General features: G+C 39.0%; 1 protein-coding gene across 1 annotated transcript in view; it reads right to left on the bottom strand.

Annotated features, from left to right (window-relative positions):
• The window catches only part of UTRN (utrophin), a 640,548-nt gene that overhangs the window by 349,639 nt on the left and 276,314 nt on the right, over positions 1-14,595 (bottom strand). The window contains exon 52 of the mRNA XM_060240558.1: positions 14,093-14,282. Within this exon, the coding sequence (XP_060096541.1) occupies positions 14,093-14,282 (190 nt within the window). The remainder of the gene's footprint in view (positions 1-14,092; positions 14,283-14,595) is intronic.

Below are 14,595 nucleotides of genomic sequence, written 5' to 3'. Positions count from 1 at the left end.
AATTATGTTGGGGCCTGTCTAAATTTGCTTTTAGATTAAGATTTTTTTTAATCTTAAATTGCTCTATTGAAAATGATACTCCAGGTGAATTTACATTCATGGCAGGATCCAAGTCTAGCACAATTGATTATATATTAGTCTGTAGAGCCCTGTTTTCTTTGGTGGAGAAATTTCAGGTGCTTCCATATTTGGAGGGGGACCACATTCCTTTGTTTCTATAGTTTCATCCAGATTTCAATGACCCCCATTTGACATCCCTATATTCTACTCTTGTACAACCTACAGAACAGTTTGGCTGCTGTGTAAGATGGTCCCCCAAATTAGCTCAGCGCCTAAAAGAGATCCTAACCTCTGGAAATTTGTTAAATCCTTGTCAATCATCAGGAACTCCTTTGACTGTTTAAGACCCCATAGATATATATGAAAATTTCATACAAAAATAAATCCTTTTCTTTTCTACTCCCATACAGATAAGTCTACTAAAACTTATAACCCTTCCAAACCATGGGTCAATCAAAGTTGTGCTACAGCAAAAAAAAAAAAAAAAATGCTTTGAATAGGATCTACCAGCAATATTTGACTGCTGATGAGGTTAAACAATATGTTCTTTCCCAACTGTTGATCAAAAAGAAAAAGAAAAAATAATATAAACTGTTTCTACAATGCAGAAAGAATATTCCAGAGAAGTCTGGGGAGATCTCATTAAGGCAGCAAAAGATAAAAAATACACCTCTTTTTTAGAAGTTAGTTACAGGCAGAGAGTCACTGGAGCTAAATTTCCAATAACTTCTTGCATTCCACTGGAATGGATGGATGGCTTTCCTTTTTTAGAGAGATGCACAAAGACAATGCTCAAACTCCCTTGCTGGTACTGAATCTCATACTGGCCAGCTGAAGAACGCTAAAGCCCCAGGATCTGATGGTATTCCACCAGAACTCCTGAAAGCAAATAAGGACTGGCAGGCTTCCTTTTTAGCTGCTCTCTTTACATACATTAATTATTCGGGCCATATTCCCAAGTCTTGGGATATGGTTATAGTAGTTTTCTTTTATAAAAAATAAAAGAAGGGAGATTCATCCAACTATTGGCCAATTAGTCTGCTGAACATCATAAATAAACTCTACACAAGACACCTTTTAGATTAATGTTAAAATTAGTTAGAGCAAGAAAACATCCTGGCAGCTGAGCAGGTGGGTTTTAGATCTACGCTTGACCACTGCCTCATTCTACAGCACCTTATCAGGAAATATTCAGCAAGGAGTGCAACTTCACTCTATGCCACTTTTGTCAATCTTAAATCTGCATTTGACTCAGTGTCTAAGCCCCAGCAATGGAATAAGCTCTTGAATTCAACTATAGACAGACTCCTGTTCATAATTTGGTCTCTACATGATCAAACTTTCTTAAGAGACGCAATAGATACAAACATCTTACTAATCATATAAAAACCTATAGAGGTGTCAGGCAAGGATATCTTTTAGCACCTGTGCTGTTTATCTTTTATATAAATAAGTAGCTAAATGGCTTAAACCCTCTGAATTTTATCCTCCCAAGCTTGCAAATCGGCATACATCGGTATTATTATATGCTGATGATACAATGATACTCTCTAGAACTCCTGTTGGTCCGAGGAGAACTCTTAGGAAACTCACCATGTTTTGAGATAATGAACTCCTTACAATGAGTTATCATAAAAATTGTAGCTTTTGAGAGCACCCTAAAACCTGGGACTTGGGTGATTAACAGCCATCAGATTGACCAAATCAATCGTTTCAAATATCTTGGTGTAGTTCTACAGGCTTTGGGCTCTAGAGTTAATCATAGCAAGTATGTCACTGATCAAGGAGAAAAATCACCAAACTCCATAGCAAAATTTCTTTGACTTCATGGGGCAGGGGTGGGGGACTATGTTCCTGCAGCCCTTAAATTATATAAAGCGAAGGAAACCGCCATCAGAAAAAGCAAACATAGCACTAGCACTTTTAAAAATTAACTAATTTAATTTTAAAGCTTAACCAGATTTTAACTAAATGCTGATAATGTTTAATGTAGTTTTATTTACTTGTATAATTTAACTCTGAACCATGTTGTTAGCCGCCCTGAGCCTGCTCCGGCGGGGAGGGCGGGATACAAATAAAATTTGTTGTTGTTGTTGTAAAGCCAAAACTCAAGCACAAATGCTACAGGAAAAATTCCTATGACTGCCTATTTCATGTTTTTGACCCCAAGAAAGAGTACAAAGTTTTTAAGAGCTGTTTCACAAGTCCCCAGATGTGTATCCAATGCCTAGATAAGACCTCAAGACAGGTATTATAAGAGTTGGAGCCAGAGCATGTATCCTATCCATCTACATGTCATCTCAGCCCCCAAGCCCTTTGATATCTCAAGATAACTTCCAATATAGTTTCCTTAAGGCTGTTTAAAGCCATAACAACAGAATTGGTTTCTCTCCTCAAGTACTTTTATCTTGTGGAACTGAACAAGCAAATAGGTTAATTAAACAAAGAACCGAACACCAATCTGACATCTCCAGCATATCTAACCTTATTGTGGAGTCAAATGTCAAAAATACTGTCAAGCTGGCAGCCTATTTGACTTCTTTGGAAGTAAACAATTTTAGAATATTGTTTACTTTGCCAAAGTTCCATTATATATCCCTATCTAGAAGGTTTGTGTACATACCCATTAAGGAAGGTCAAGTCTATAGAGCACATGCTCTTTAGTTGCCCATATTATAAGAAGGCTTACTTGGAGATTATTTCCCCACTGCTGGATAAGATTCCTGGTTACACAAACAAAGCTAGTCTTGAAAAATCCCATATTATAGGATGGGGGAGATTTGTCTTAGCAGTAGTATGTGCAAAAAGGATCTAGGGGTCTTAGTGGATCATACGCTGAACATGAGTCAACAGTGTGATGCGGTGGCTAAAATGGCAAATGCAATCTGGGGCTGTATCAACAGAAGTGTAGGGTCCAGATCACGTGTCCAGATCGCTTTACTCTGCTCTGGTAAGACCTCACCTGGAGTACTGTGCTCAGTTTTGGGCACCACATTTTAAGAAGGATATAGACAAGCTGGAACGGGTCCAGACGAGGGCGACGAAGATGGTGAGGAGTCTGGAGACCAAGTCCTATGAGGAAAGGTTGAAGGAGCTGGGGATGTTTAGCTTGGAGAGGAAATGGCTGAGAGGTAATATGATCACCATCTTCAAGTACTTGAAGGGCTGTCATATAGAGGATGGTGTGGAATTGTTTTCTGTGGCCCCAGAAGATAGGACCAGAACCAATGGGTTGAAATTAAATCAAAAGAGTTTCCGGCTCAACATTAGGAAGAACTTCCTGACCGTTAGAGCAATTCCTCAGTGGGACAGGCTTCATCGGGAGATGGTGAGCTTTCCTTCCTTGGGGGTTTTTAAACAGAGGCTAGATGGCCATCTGACAGCAATGAAGATTCTGTGAATCTGGGGTAGGTATTTGAGGGTTCCCTGCATTGTGCAGGGGGTTGGACTAGATGACCCTGGAGGTCCCTTCCAACTCTATGATTCTAAGTAAAAAATACACGGGCTTAAAAAGCAACAGCAAAACCATAAAAAAACAGTTGAAAGATAGCTCAACTAGGGCTCTTTGGAGCAGTCCCTTTAAACCAGACCACCCAGAAGAATTCACAAGGGAGCTAATCCTGTAGGGAGAAATCTCCCCACAGGCTCAGCTGGGACTCTGCTGAGTTGCCAGGTTTAAACTGGACTGCCTAACAGAACCTACCATGAGCCAGTCCTATGGGGAGAACTTGCATCACAGGCTGGGCTGGAGCTCTACTGGACAGCCCAGTTTAATCCAGCATGCCCAATAGAGCTGGCTGAGCAGCCACTCTGCAGGCAGAGCTCTCCCCACAGGCTCCACTGGGGGTCTCTTCAGCAATTCAGTCAAACAGCCCCAGTTGAGCTGGGAGGATTCCTCCCCCTCGGCTGTTTTGCAAGATGTATTCTGCAGTCCCTTTAAACACCCCCCTCCAGTTTAAAGGGACTGCAGAACAAAGCTCCAAAGCAGCTGAGCAGCAGGAGTAATCTGCTCAGCCCCTCAGCTGTTGTTTGAGGTAGCTGGTAATTCCAAACTATATCTAGGATTTGGGGGTGGATTTTTTTCAGTTCTCCTGAAAAATCCTGGATACATCTGGGATGCCAAAATATCCCTCAAAATACTGATAAGGTGTTATTGGGTATATTTTCAGTTCAGGTAGACCCAAATGCACACCCCTAGACTAAACCAAGATGGGGGACATAACTTATCAGCAAAGAACTAGCCCAAACAGAGATAAATGCTGGGACCACCAACAATCTGACTCATGATTTTAAGGAAGAGTGTACTTGTGGTAATTTTGCTCCACTTTTATTTTCACATTTATTTGTATAAGCTGATATTCTTATAAGTTCTCATCACTTAACTTTCAGAACATAGTCAGTTATCACACATTGATCCACATTTTTTTTTCATTTTTGCTTTTGCTCCCAAATTAGAAAATGCATATTTCTTGAGAAATCCAAACAGAGGATGCATGGAACAATGCAAGACCTTTTTAGTCTCACAAACATTAAGCCATGTATGGGTCACTTAATGTCCAACCCAGTACTTTGCATTAGGCCTTTTGCTTGTTTGTTTAAGTTTGTTGCTTCTAAGTTCATTCACCACCATCATAAATGGGGCAAATTAAAAACCAAAATGCCCTTTCCTTTCTCAAGGCAGAGATTAGCTAAATGTTGCTTTATACTGGCTCTTTTAGTATTGAAGGATATGTTAATAATTTATTGAATATGAAATTCTATGTTTGGGAAGTACTTTAAAAAAAGAACATTATAAAATATACACATTTCTCCCGAAAGTCTCAAACACAATACCTGATCCCATACCTGATTTTATGGGATCTACTGGTTGCTATTGAGCATGCTCAGTGTCAGTGTATTTATATTTATACAACAATTTCATTTGCTATGCATTCACTTTCTTAATATCATTGTTACATGCAGAGTCTTCTTTCTTCCTTCAGGTGTCTCTAATGTATATTTTTCATGGTGATATTTTATTATTTCCCCACAAGCATATGACATTACTTAAGAAATAACTCTCAGCCACCCTAAGATCCCTTCACTCAATATTACTGTTCTATTATTTTCTTCTTGGTGTGACACAGGCCCATAGCTATAAGGGGGACTGTGGGGGCACAGCCCCCTGACTTCTGAGCGAGGCGGTGGAGAAGTCGCTTGTGCGGCCCTTTAACTGCAGGGGGAGCTGGGGCTGCTTCTGCTGCCAGCCTGTTTCTACACTCAGGGTTGGTTCTGATTTTAGGAGTATTGAATCTGCCTGCAGACAACTCCTGTTCAAAAGTATTCTTGTAAAGTGAGGAGCAACTCTGGGGTGAAATTGCTTTCGGTGTCAATTCAAGAAAATGAGTGTAGATGCCTTAAGATAATGCAAAGCAAGACAGAAGTGAGGGCAGTAGGCAATGTAGACGAACATTTTAAATGCACACCAAGAGAGGATTTTCTGTCAAGTGTAGAAACAGCCACTGTCTCCCATGATTCCTTCTCTACATGTTATTCACATTCTCCATGTGTTTTCTGAAGTTTGGAACAAATTGACCCCATTGGTTCTCAAGCCTTCTTAAACAGAATGCTATTTTCTAGAACATGGCAAAAGCTTTTTTGACAGTCTTTTTTTTTAACTAATTATGATTTTAGTCCATTTCATTAGTATAGAATTATTTAACTTTATTCTGCAATCCATAAATTTGCTATTGCTACATCCTAGCTTATATCAACATTTCTTTTCAAAATTCTCATTGTTCTTAACACCCAGTTTGGAGTCTGAATCAATTTGTTCTTGGAGTCTGAATCAATTTGTTCATTGCAGTTTAAAGCTCTTTCTACCTTAATGCCAAGAACAAAACTTGAGTTGTTCTTTCCTAGCCTATGCCTAGTTTCTGGCCAGCAGTCCTCAACTCTGTATTAAAGAAGATGATGATATTGGATTTATATGCCACCCTATACTTTGAATCTTAAGAGTCTCAGAGCAGTTACAATCTCCTTTACCTTCCCCCCCTCACAACAGACACCCTGTGAGGTAGGTGGGGCTGAGAGAGCTCTTGCAGCAGCTGCCCTTTCAAGGACAACTCCTAGAAGAGCTATGGCTGACCCAAGACCATTCCAGCCACTGCAAGTGGAGGAGTGGGGAATCAAACCCAGTTTTCCCAGATAAGAGTCTGCATACTTAACCACTACACCAAACTGTTTCCTCTAACATATACCATATTCTCATTTAACTAAACCCCTTTTTTTAATTCTAATCCCTATTTAATCCTATGACACATACAGGAAAATCAGGTTAAACTAACCCCAGAACAATTACTAGTAGTGCCACAGACATTTTAGAAAACTCAAAAGCAAATCACTAAGTAGCCAAACTCATGATGGATTACCAGTGTAAATCAGTACAGTCAGAAGGATAGGACATCCAATAAGCAATGTAATAGGATTAAGATATAGAAATTAAACAAAGTAAAAATATGGAACAAAGCTGAAACAAACCTTAAATATTAACATGGCATACTAAATGATTCAGGAAATTACTTAATAGGATATTTGCATAAACAGGATGAAACATACAGCAACAGATAGTATGCACAATAAACAGTAGTAGAAGATGATGATTTTGGATTTATATCCTGCCCTATACTCTGAATCTTAGAGTCTCAGAGTGGTCACAATCTCCTCTACCTTCCCCCCACCACCACAACAACAAACACCCTGTGAGGTAGGTGGGGCTGAGAGTGTTTTTACAGCAGCTGCCCTTTCAAGGACAGCTTCTATGAAAACTATGGCTGACCCAAGGCCATCTCAGCAGGTGCAAGTGGAGGAGTGGGGAATCAAACCTGGCTTTCCCAGGTAAGAGTCCACGCACTTAACCACTACACCAAACTGGCTCTTCCCCTTGATTAAATATTTTTTTCTGAATCAATTATATTATAATAAAGCCCTGTTGTCTTTGTCAAAATGCCCTTAATAATTCAATTTTGAATAGTTTGAAAAATGACACAAGAGTGGGAATCTTCCTGATCTCGTTAGGCAAGCCATTCCAAAAGGTGGGGGTCACAAGACAAAATATGCATGTACAGATGGTTGTTGATTGGCATCTGCAAAAGACGCTGCTCAGATGTGTGAAGCTGCCATGGCAGATCATAGAGTGAGGCAGTTCTGGTCCAAGGCCATGAAGGGTTTTATATGTGATAGCCAACACGTGGAATGCAGCCTGGTAAATGATGTGCAGCCAATAGAGTAACTCCAGAATGGGAGTAATGTGTATGTTCCACCTAGCTCCTAATAATGATCAAGTTGCAGCATTCTGCATCCACTGTCTTCAAGTTGACTCTGAAGGGCAACCCAAGTAGAGTGCACTACAGGAGTCTAGTCTTGATGTTTGTTAGCTCTGTTCCTGCTGCACTCAAGCTATACCAGGCTAAAACCCTAGCCCAGCTCTTATATGGGACAATATTAGGCTCATCATCCTCATGCTTCGCTTCCTTGGAATTAGTGCAATCTAAGTTTATAAGGGTGCTTTTATGACTCCCCAGATGTGTTTCCAATGCAAGCTTGTGCTTGGAATCTGGCTTGATTAAAAGAGAAGCCAGGGCTAGCCTAGCCTCCATTAATTTTTGGCTCAAATTAAATTATTGCCCCCAAGGATTGCCATCATTAGTCCTTCAGGATGGCTTTCGATCTTCTTGGTTAACAGCAGTCCACCATAAATTGATGAGCCACATTCTCTTCTAGATATAGGTTTAGACCAGGCAAAAGTCATCATTAGGCAGAGGGTTCTCGATACCAAATGGCAATAAAATCTCAGTGAAGTGCCAAGTTTTCTGCCACCAGATAATTCTAGATTCATTGTAGCGCCAGCAGCGTATCTCTTATCGTAGAGCCTTTTCCAGTTTTAGAGGGGAAATATAGAAAGATCCCTAAGAATGAGCAGGGACCATTGAAACTGTTGAACATGTTCTCCTCTCCTCTCATGCCAATTTTACCAGGAGATATAGGAGAGATTAATTAGTCATGGCTATTCAAGTCTTTCTGATTTTGAGATCACTAGGAAGTTTCTTATGGATGTGAACCCACAGATTACAAGTCCTTGTGGAAGGTTCTTTTCAACTGCATGTAAAGTTCGCGAAGATATATTATGTTCTGAAGCTAAATTTTATTTGCTATTTTATATATCTTATTTCCTACTGTTATCTTGCAATACTTGAATATTTTGTAAATATTTTAGCTTTGTTTTTAGCTTTTGCTATTTTTTTAATTTGTGCTGATCATTGACCATATTAAAATCAAACGAATGAACAAACGCTCTGGACCCCTTCTCCCACTCACACTGGTCTTAGTGCTAGATGAACAGGACTCTTAGTTACTATGGACTTACATTACCAAAAAGCACAAACCAACCTGCTTATATGGACATTCAGCTTTGTTGGATACAGAGCATTTGGGTTTAAACACCAGCCCAATGTGAACTATGGTACAGTGACTGAAACCCAGCTTCCAGACAGTTCCCCTGTCTGACCCAGCTACTGGGATGATTGTTTGAGCTTCTCACACCAAGAAGTTCTCCAGGTCGGGCTTCCCTGAAATCTGCCAGCCCCACAAATTGAAAACTGCACTCCTGTCATCTGAAGACAGTGCTAGAAAGCAGCTCTCCCAGAAGCCACGTTTCTGTGATGTCCTAAAACAACAACTCTGGTTCTTGCCCAGCGCCATGAGGGTGAGACGAGAGCCCCACGTACTCTGGATGTGTCAGGGAGATGCAAATGGAGAAGCCAACAAATAGAAGTGGTATCCTCACACATGGATAAAAGAATCATTCTGCCAGACAGCCAAGGCAATAGTTCACACAATACCTCTCCAGCCAGAAGGACTGTTTTTCAGTCACTTCCCCATTGTGTTTGGCTCTGGTGTTACAAAATATAGTGATTTGACACTAGGTTATTCCATTATATTTCTTTGTTTTAGCAAAGTTTTCAATACGTAAACACATCATGGCCCAATAATCCTTTTTCCAAACTCCTGGGAGCCTCCCCCTTAGGTGATGTCAGTGGTCACATGTAATGATGTCAGGTGTCACCGGACAGTGCCCGAGGATATGAATTTGGCTATAATAAGGCTGGGTTTTGAGCATTCCAGCGTGTCTCTTGTGGTATCCCTAGCTTGCTGCTTGAGCTACCCCCAAATACCTGATCAGTATTGGGCCCTTTTATTGGCGAGTTATGTTGCTCATTTCTTGTTTCCCCCTTTCCTTATCATCATTGATATCAGTCCACGCTCCTGGATTTTTCAAGACTGGTAAAGTATTTACCATGTCTGTGTTTTGACCCTATGTGTTTCTCTATCCAATTTTCCTGCTATTTATTCCTAGGACTGTATGTTTGCTAGTGTGATTTATTTCCTGTATGCTTGATCTATTTTTCTAATAAAAACCATTTTAGTTCAGCATCCATCTCCTCGTTATTTCAGGGTTTCCTGGGTAAACTGCCTCCTGTATACATAGGATATTGACCTCACACATTTTGCCAACTTTGCCCACCTTTATAAATTCCCCATACCTCACCAGAGGGCAATTTGGCTACCATGTTACCATGACATGGATCCAGATGGCCAGACTGGCTGACAAAGTACAGAGACATGTTCCAGGCTGAACTAAACTGATAAAGAGCATTTTTGAAGCTGCATTAACTTCTTCAGGAGTAATGTTGGATCCAATAACTTCTTGATACAGTCAGCTGAAGCCCATGAAAGCTGGAAAGAACAATGTATTTCAAGATGAAATGTAACATCTACCTCATCCTATTAGCCTAAAAATCATTGTTTTTTGAGGTCACTAAATCCAGTTTTTAGGGTCTTCTCAATATAATATGCTTTTTTGTACTTTTAATGGAAAAAATGACAGGAAAATTGCAGTATGGAATTGCTAATTTATACTTGATGCAAAATGAAACAGGAAAAACAAAAGATTTAAAGACAATGCTATCCCAGTAAAAATTTGAGCTGAAGGAGCATGTCCTTTGGCTTATCTTCAAAACCTGAAAACTAAATGTGTGCCTCAACTGAGATACAGGAGTAGGGATGGACACAAATCTCATTTTGAACCTAATCTCATCATGAACACTGCCAGTTTTTTAGTATGCAAACCAGAAGTTCATGCCCATCACTATCCACAACCTTCCCAAGACGCTACACATGATTTCTGTGAGGTTCATAGGATTCATGTTGGGAAGGGGGGGGGACAAGAGGGATCACTGAAATTGTTTGCATCTATGTCCCTTTCATTCCATCTCCCCCCCCCCCCCCACTTCCAAGCATTCCCTCTAAGTGGCTTTTGAAAGAACGTGTTGCATGCAAGTGAGTCCAGCCACTTGGACTTCACTTGCTTACAGCACCCACTTGCAAAAACCATTTAAAGCAAACATTTCCTTTAAATGCTTTTGCAAGATCTCCGCCCCCCCCCCCCCCCAATTCCATTCTGCTGCCTCAGAGAGCTGCCACCAGCAGCAGAAAGGAGATACTGAACCTCACAAACACAGGTGGTTCAGTAAACAGGGAGGTTTGGGGATTGGGTGACCTCATGAACCACAAAGAACCTTATTCATGCCCATCCCTATACAGGAGACATTTCAGCAAGTCCCAAACTGTTGATACAAACGTATTAGCTATTTTTGTTTTACCTTATAAATTATACAGGTAATAAAACAGAAAGAACTATTGTTGATGACTCTTCCTTTAAAAGTCATGATGAAAATAAATGAAAATAGTCAAGTTCCCTTATCATAAGTACAAATCATGAAATAGTAATCAATCATTTGATGTGGAATATGCTATTCACTCATGAGCACAGCAAATCATAAATAGACTACAGTGTATCTGACAGCAGAAGAAAACAAAATTATTTTTGTAGTTATATAGATTATCGCTGCAAGCCACTATCTATGAAACAAAATTTACTAGAAAGAATTCATTACATTCAAATGATAGTCTAAAGGAAGTAACTGTAGCCTACAAACTCACATAGTTCATTCTCCTATTGCTTTGAATGAAACCTGATTTAAAAATAAACTGTTCTGTTTTTATTTCAGCTATGCCTGTGAGAAAAAAGTCTTCTCAAATGTAAGCATTCCGATTTTAGAAACTGAGATTATATTCAGTGTTTGAGTTTATTGTACTGACATTTTCAATTAAAGGTTTCACAAGAAATTTCCCCCAACGAAGTCATACAATCCCCCAACTTCTTCCAATGAAGTCAAACAGTCACCCAACAAGCCATACAATATGCCACTTAAAACTATTGTACTCCGTAGACTCATTGGCTGCATTCAGATGCTAAACCATGATCTGACAAAACTTCGTGAAATCCAAATATTGGTCACCATACTAAATCTGGCCAGAAAGAGGGCCATAAACAGGATTTTCACTAGTGAGACCTTATCTAGGAATCCTGACTTGTAACAACTCAAGTTAGTTAAATTTAAATGCAGCAACGCCAGCTTGCTCAGTGGTACCACTCCCAGGGTACAGTGTCATGGCTTCAAAACACAAACAAAGCCCTACCACTACTCCTACAGTCAGCTGTCACTGGCAGCAAACTAACCATGATCTCCAAAATGATAAAGACATCTAAACTGTCCACACATTATGGAATGCAAATTATTGTTTTGTGTTTGTACAACAGAGAGAAGAACAAACGTATAAATTGCCTTGCTGCCTCAGACAAAAGGTCCATCTAGTCCACAGCTCTGATATTCTACAGATGATGATACTATGTTCCTTGGGAATGAGTTCAGGGGTTGTTTCCTCCATCCTTACTGCCCTTCCTTGACAATGAAGATAAATTTATGACTGAACCTGTACATTGGAGATCCTAGATTAATTTGAATACAGGATCTCCCTGACTATATGAGATATTTGATTCACTTAAAAGGATAACTAGGTAGTCTTTCACTAGCAAATCAGAACTATGCTATCTTCTGAAGAGAGTAATCCAAACAAGCAGCACAGAGAAATCGATTTATTTATTGCAGAAAAAAAGTCAAGTTTTGTTGTTGCTAACACAGCGCACTGCTTCAGATCATTACTTTTCCAATGGGCTATTTCAGATACTTCCTTTACACTTCCTAATAATATAAAAAGTACTATCGGACCTCTCAAAAGAGCATGGATAGCCCAAGGCTTTTTGCTGACTCAAGCAAATGTACTCTAAGATCCCTCCCAATGTCACAGTGTCGTAATCGAATGCTGGAACCAGCATCCACTTTGATGGAGAAAGTACCCCAGGGGAGTCTTTTCAATACATTGCCATGTTTCACTAACATCCCTAAACATGTCACTGATGCTGGTGAAAGCACCATCAAATCACAGCTGACTTATGGCAACCCCATAGGGTTTTCAAGGCAAGAAATATTCAGAGGTGGTTTCCCACTGCCTGCCTCTAAATGGCAACCCTGGAGACACAGAACAAAGCATTCGAGCATTATTTTGAAGGTGAAATCTCAACCACAAAAAATATTTTTACTGGCAAATGTGAAAGGAGCAGAACCTGAATACACAGCTAGTACACTAGAAAATGTTGAGACTACATTACACCAAATAATGAAGAAAAATTATTGAAAGAAAAAATGTATTAAAATATTAAGAAATGAAGAGGGTACCTATGAAGAGTTTGTAGGACAAAGAATTCCAAACTTTTATTTTATATTTATGCTTTTCTCTTAATATTTGCAAAAAAAGGTAACTGTATTCAACTAAGCTAATGAACTACTCCCCCCCAAACTGGATAATACTCTCTATAGAGTATTTTGCCACTGCCTACCAAAACATTAGTAGGAACACGGAATTTCAAAAAGGAAAGGAGGCAAACTGAGTATGCCCAACAACACAAATTCCTCAGCAACAATGATAAACAAATGTAGCTTTAAAAATTACTTTGAGAGCCATTTATTTCACAAAACATTTTTAAAATACATTTGTCTTGAAATAATTTTAATTGAAGAGGTGTTGTATTTTGTGTAGTTCAAAAGTTTAATTCTAATACTTAGAATGGCTAAATAGTTCATTCTCCCATATCAACAAGTGTGAGAACAAGTTTTGAATGAGCTTAGGCTTCAAACTGCTTTCTTCTGTTGTCCCATAGTACACTGGCTAAGCATTAACATGGAAAATCTGGAGACTTTAATAGACAATGGACCACTAACATTACATTATATGTTTTTGGAAACAACAAGAAAGCAGAAAAAGGAAAAAGGCAAGTCTGACTGAATAAATGAACCAAGCAATTCTGTACTAAAACGTACAATTACTTTCTCATGGCACAGTCCTAAACAGAGCTACACCCTTCCAAGTTCACTGAAATCAGTAGGCTCAAAGGGATGTAACTCTGCTTAAGATTGCCCTGTCAATCTGTACAGCATAAATTATTTGTGGATATTACAAAATCTAATGCTGAAGTATGTTCATATTATTGCTGCGTATCTTTCTTCCAAAATTTATGGCTAGAAGGCAGACTGGAAATGAATGATGTCATACAAGACAGAAATGTCTTATTTGATTAGGAATAAGTTCAGCCATGTGCTATGCTTTCTTATACAATCCACACCTCTTAGGAACCATCCTTACCAATAAAAAGAGAAAAGGAGAAATTTCTGCTAATCCATAACAACTGGCCACCAAGTCTACTTAGTCTTACTGTTTGACAAGAAAAACAACAGTAGGTAATTTTGGTAGTCCAGAGGAATGCTAGGTTTCTTAGAGATTCTTACAGAGACAAAACTTAGACCATTGTATAAGATGGAAAACACTATGATTCTTTCAGTCATAGATCTGGAACAACCCTAACAGAAATTCTTATGCTATCACCCCGTTTCAAGAAGGTTACAAAAAGTTTGGAAAGTATCACTGAGAGCCAGAATAGCTGTTAAGTTTGATTTACTGTAGAAGATGTATGCTTATTGTAAAATGTATGCTTTCTTTTAAAAAAGTACATTCAGTATTAACATCAATTTCTTACCTCTATCTGTTTCTTTAATTCCCTTTTAGAAATACTGTCCTGTGCAGCATTTTCTTGTCGCGATGCATCTGCAAGGACATTAACTGTAGCTTCTGCTTCTTGCATCCACTTGAGAAAGCTCTCTAGATCTTTTAGCGAGACTTGTACTAGTTTTAATTCGGTGTCCAAGGCATTCTGCCTATTACCAGCTCTAGGGAGTAAAACAAAACAAATTACATCAGATAATGTGCAAAGAAACAAATAATTCATGCAAGGCAAATAGGTAATATTTATTTCATGCGGTATGTCTCATGATCTCCAAATGATGTATGTATATATTCATATGAAAAATGCTAATGCTTATGTAAGCAATTCAATAAATATGAGCATACCTTCAACATTTTTTATGAAGGCGTACAGAATGGAATATTGAGAAAACAGCAAAGATAAGGAGGGAAATAGAGGAGACAAATTTAAGACAAAAATCTTAATATGAAACAATAATTGACATCAGAAACAGAGAC

Source organism: Heteronotia binoei, chromosome 1 (genome assembly GCF_032191835.1).
Source record: "Heteronotia binoei isolate CCM8104 ecotype False Entrance Well chromosome 1, APGP_CSIRO_Hbin_v1, whole genome shotgun sequence".
Lineage (NCBI taxonomy): Eukaryota > Metazoa > Chordata > Lepidosauria > Squamata > Gekkonidae > Heteronotia > Heteronotia binoei.
The sequence above is the reverse complement of the archived record's forward strand: the minus strand, read 5'-3'. Positions and strand labels throughout refer to the sequence as shown.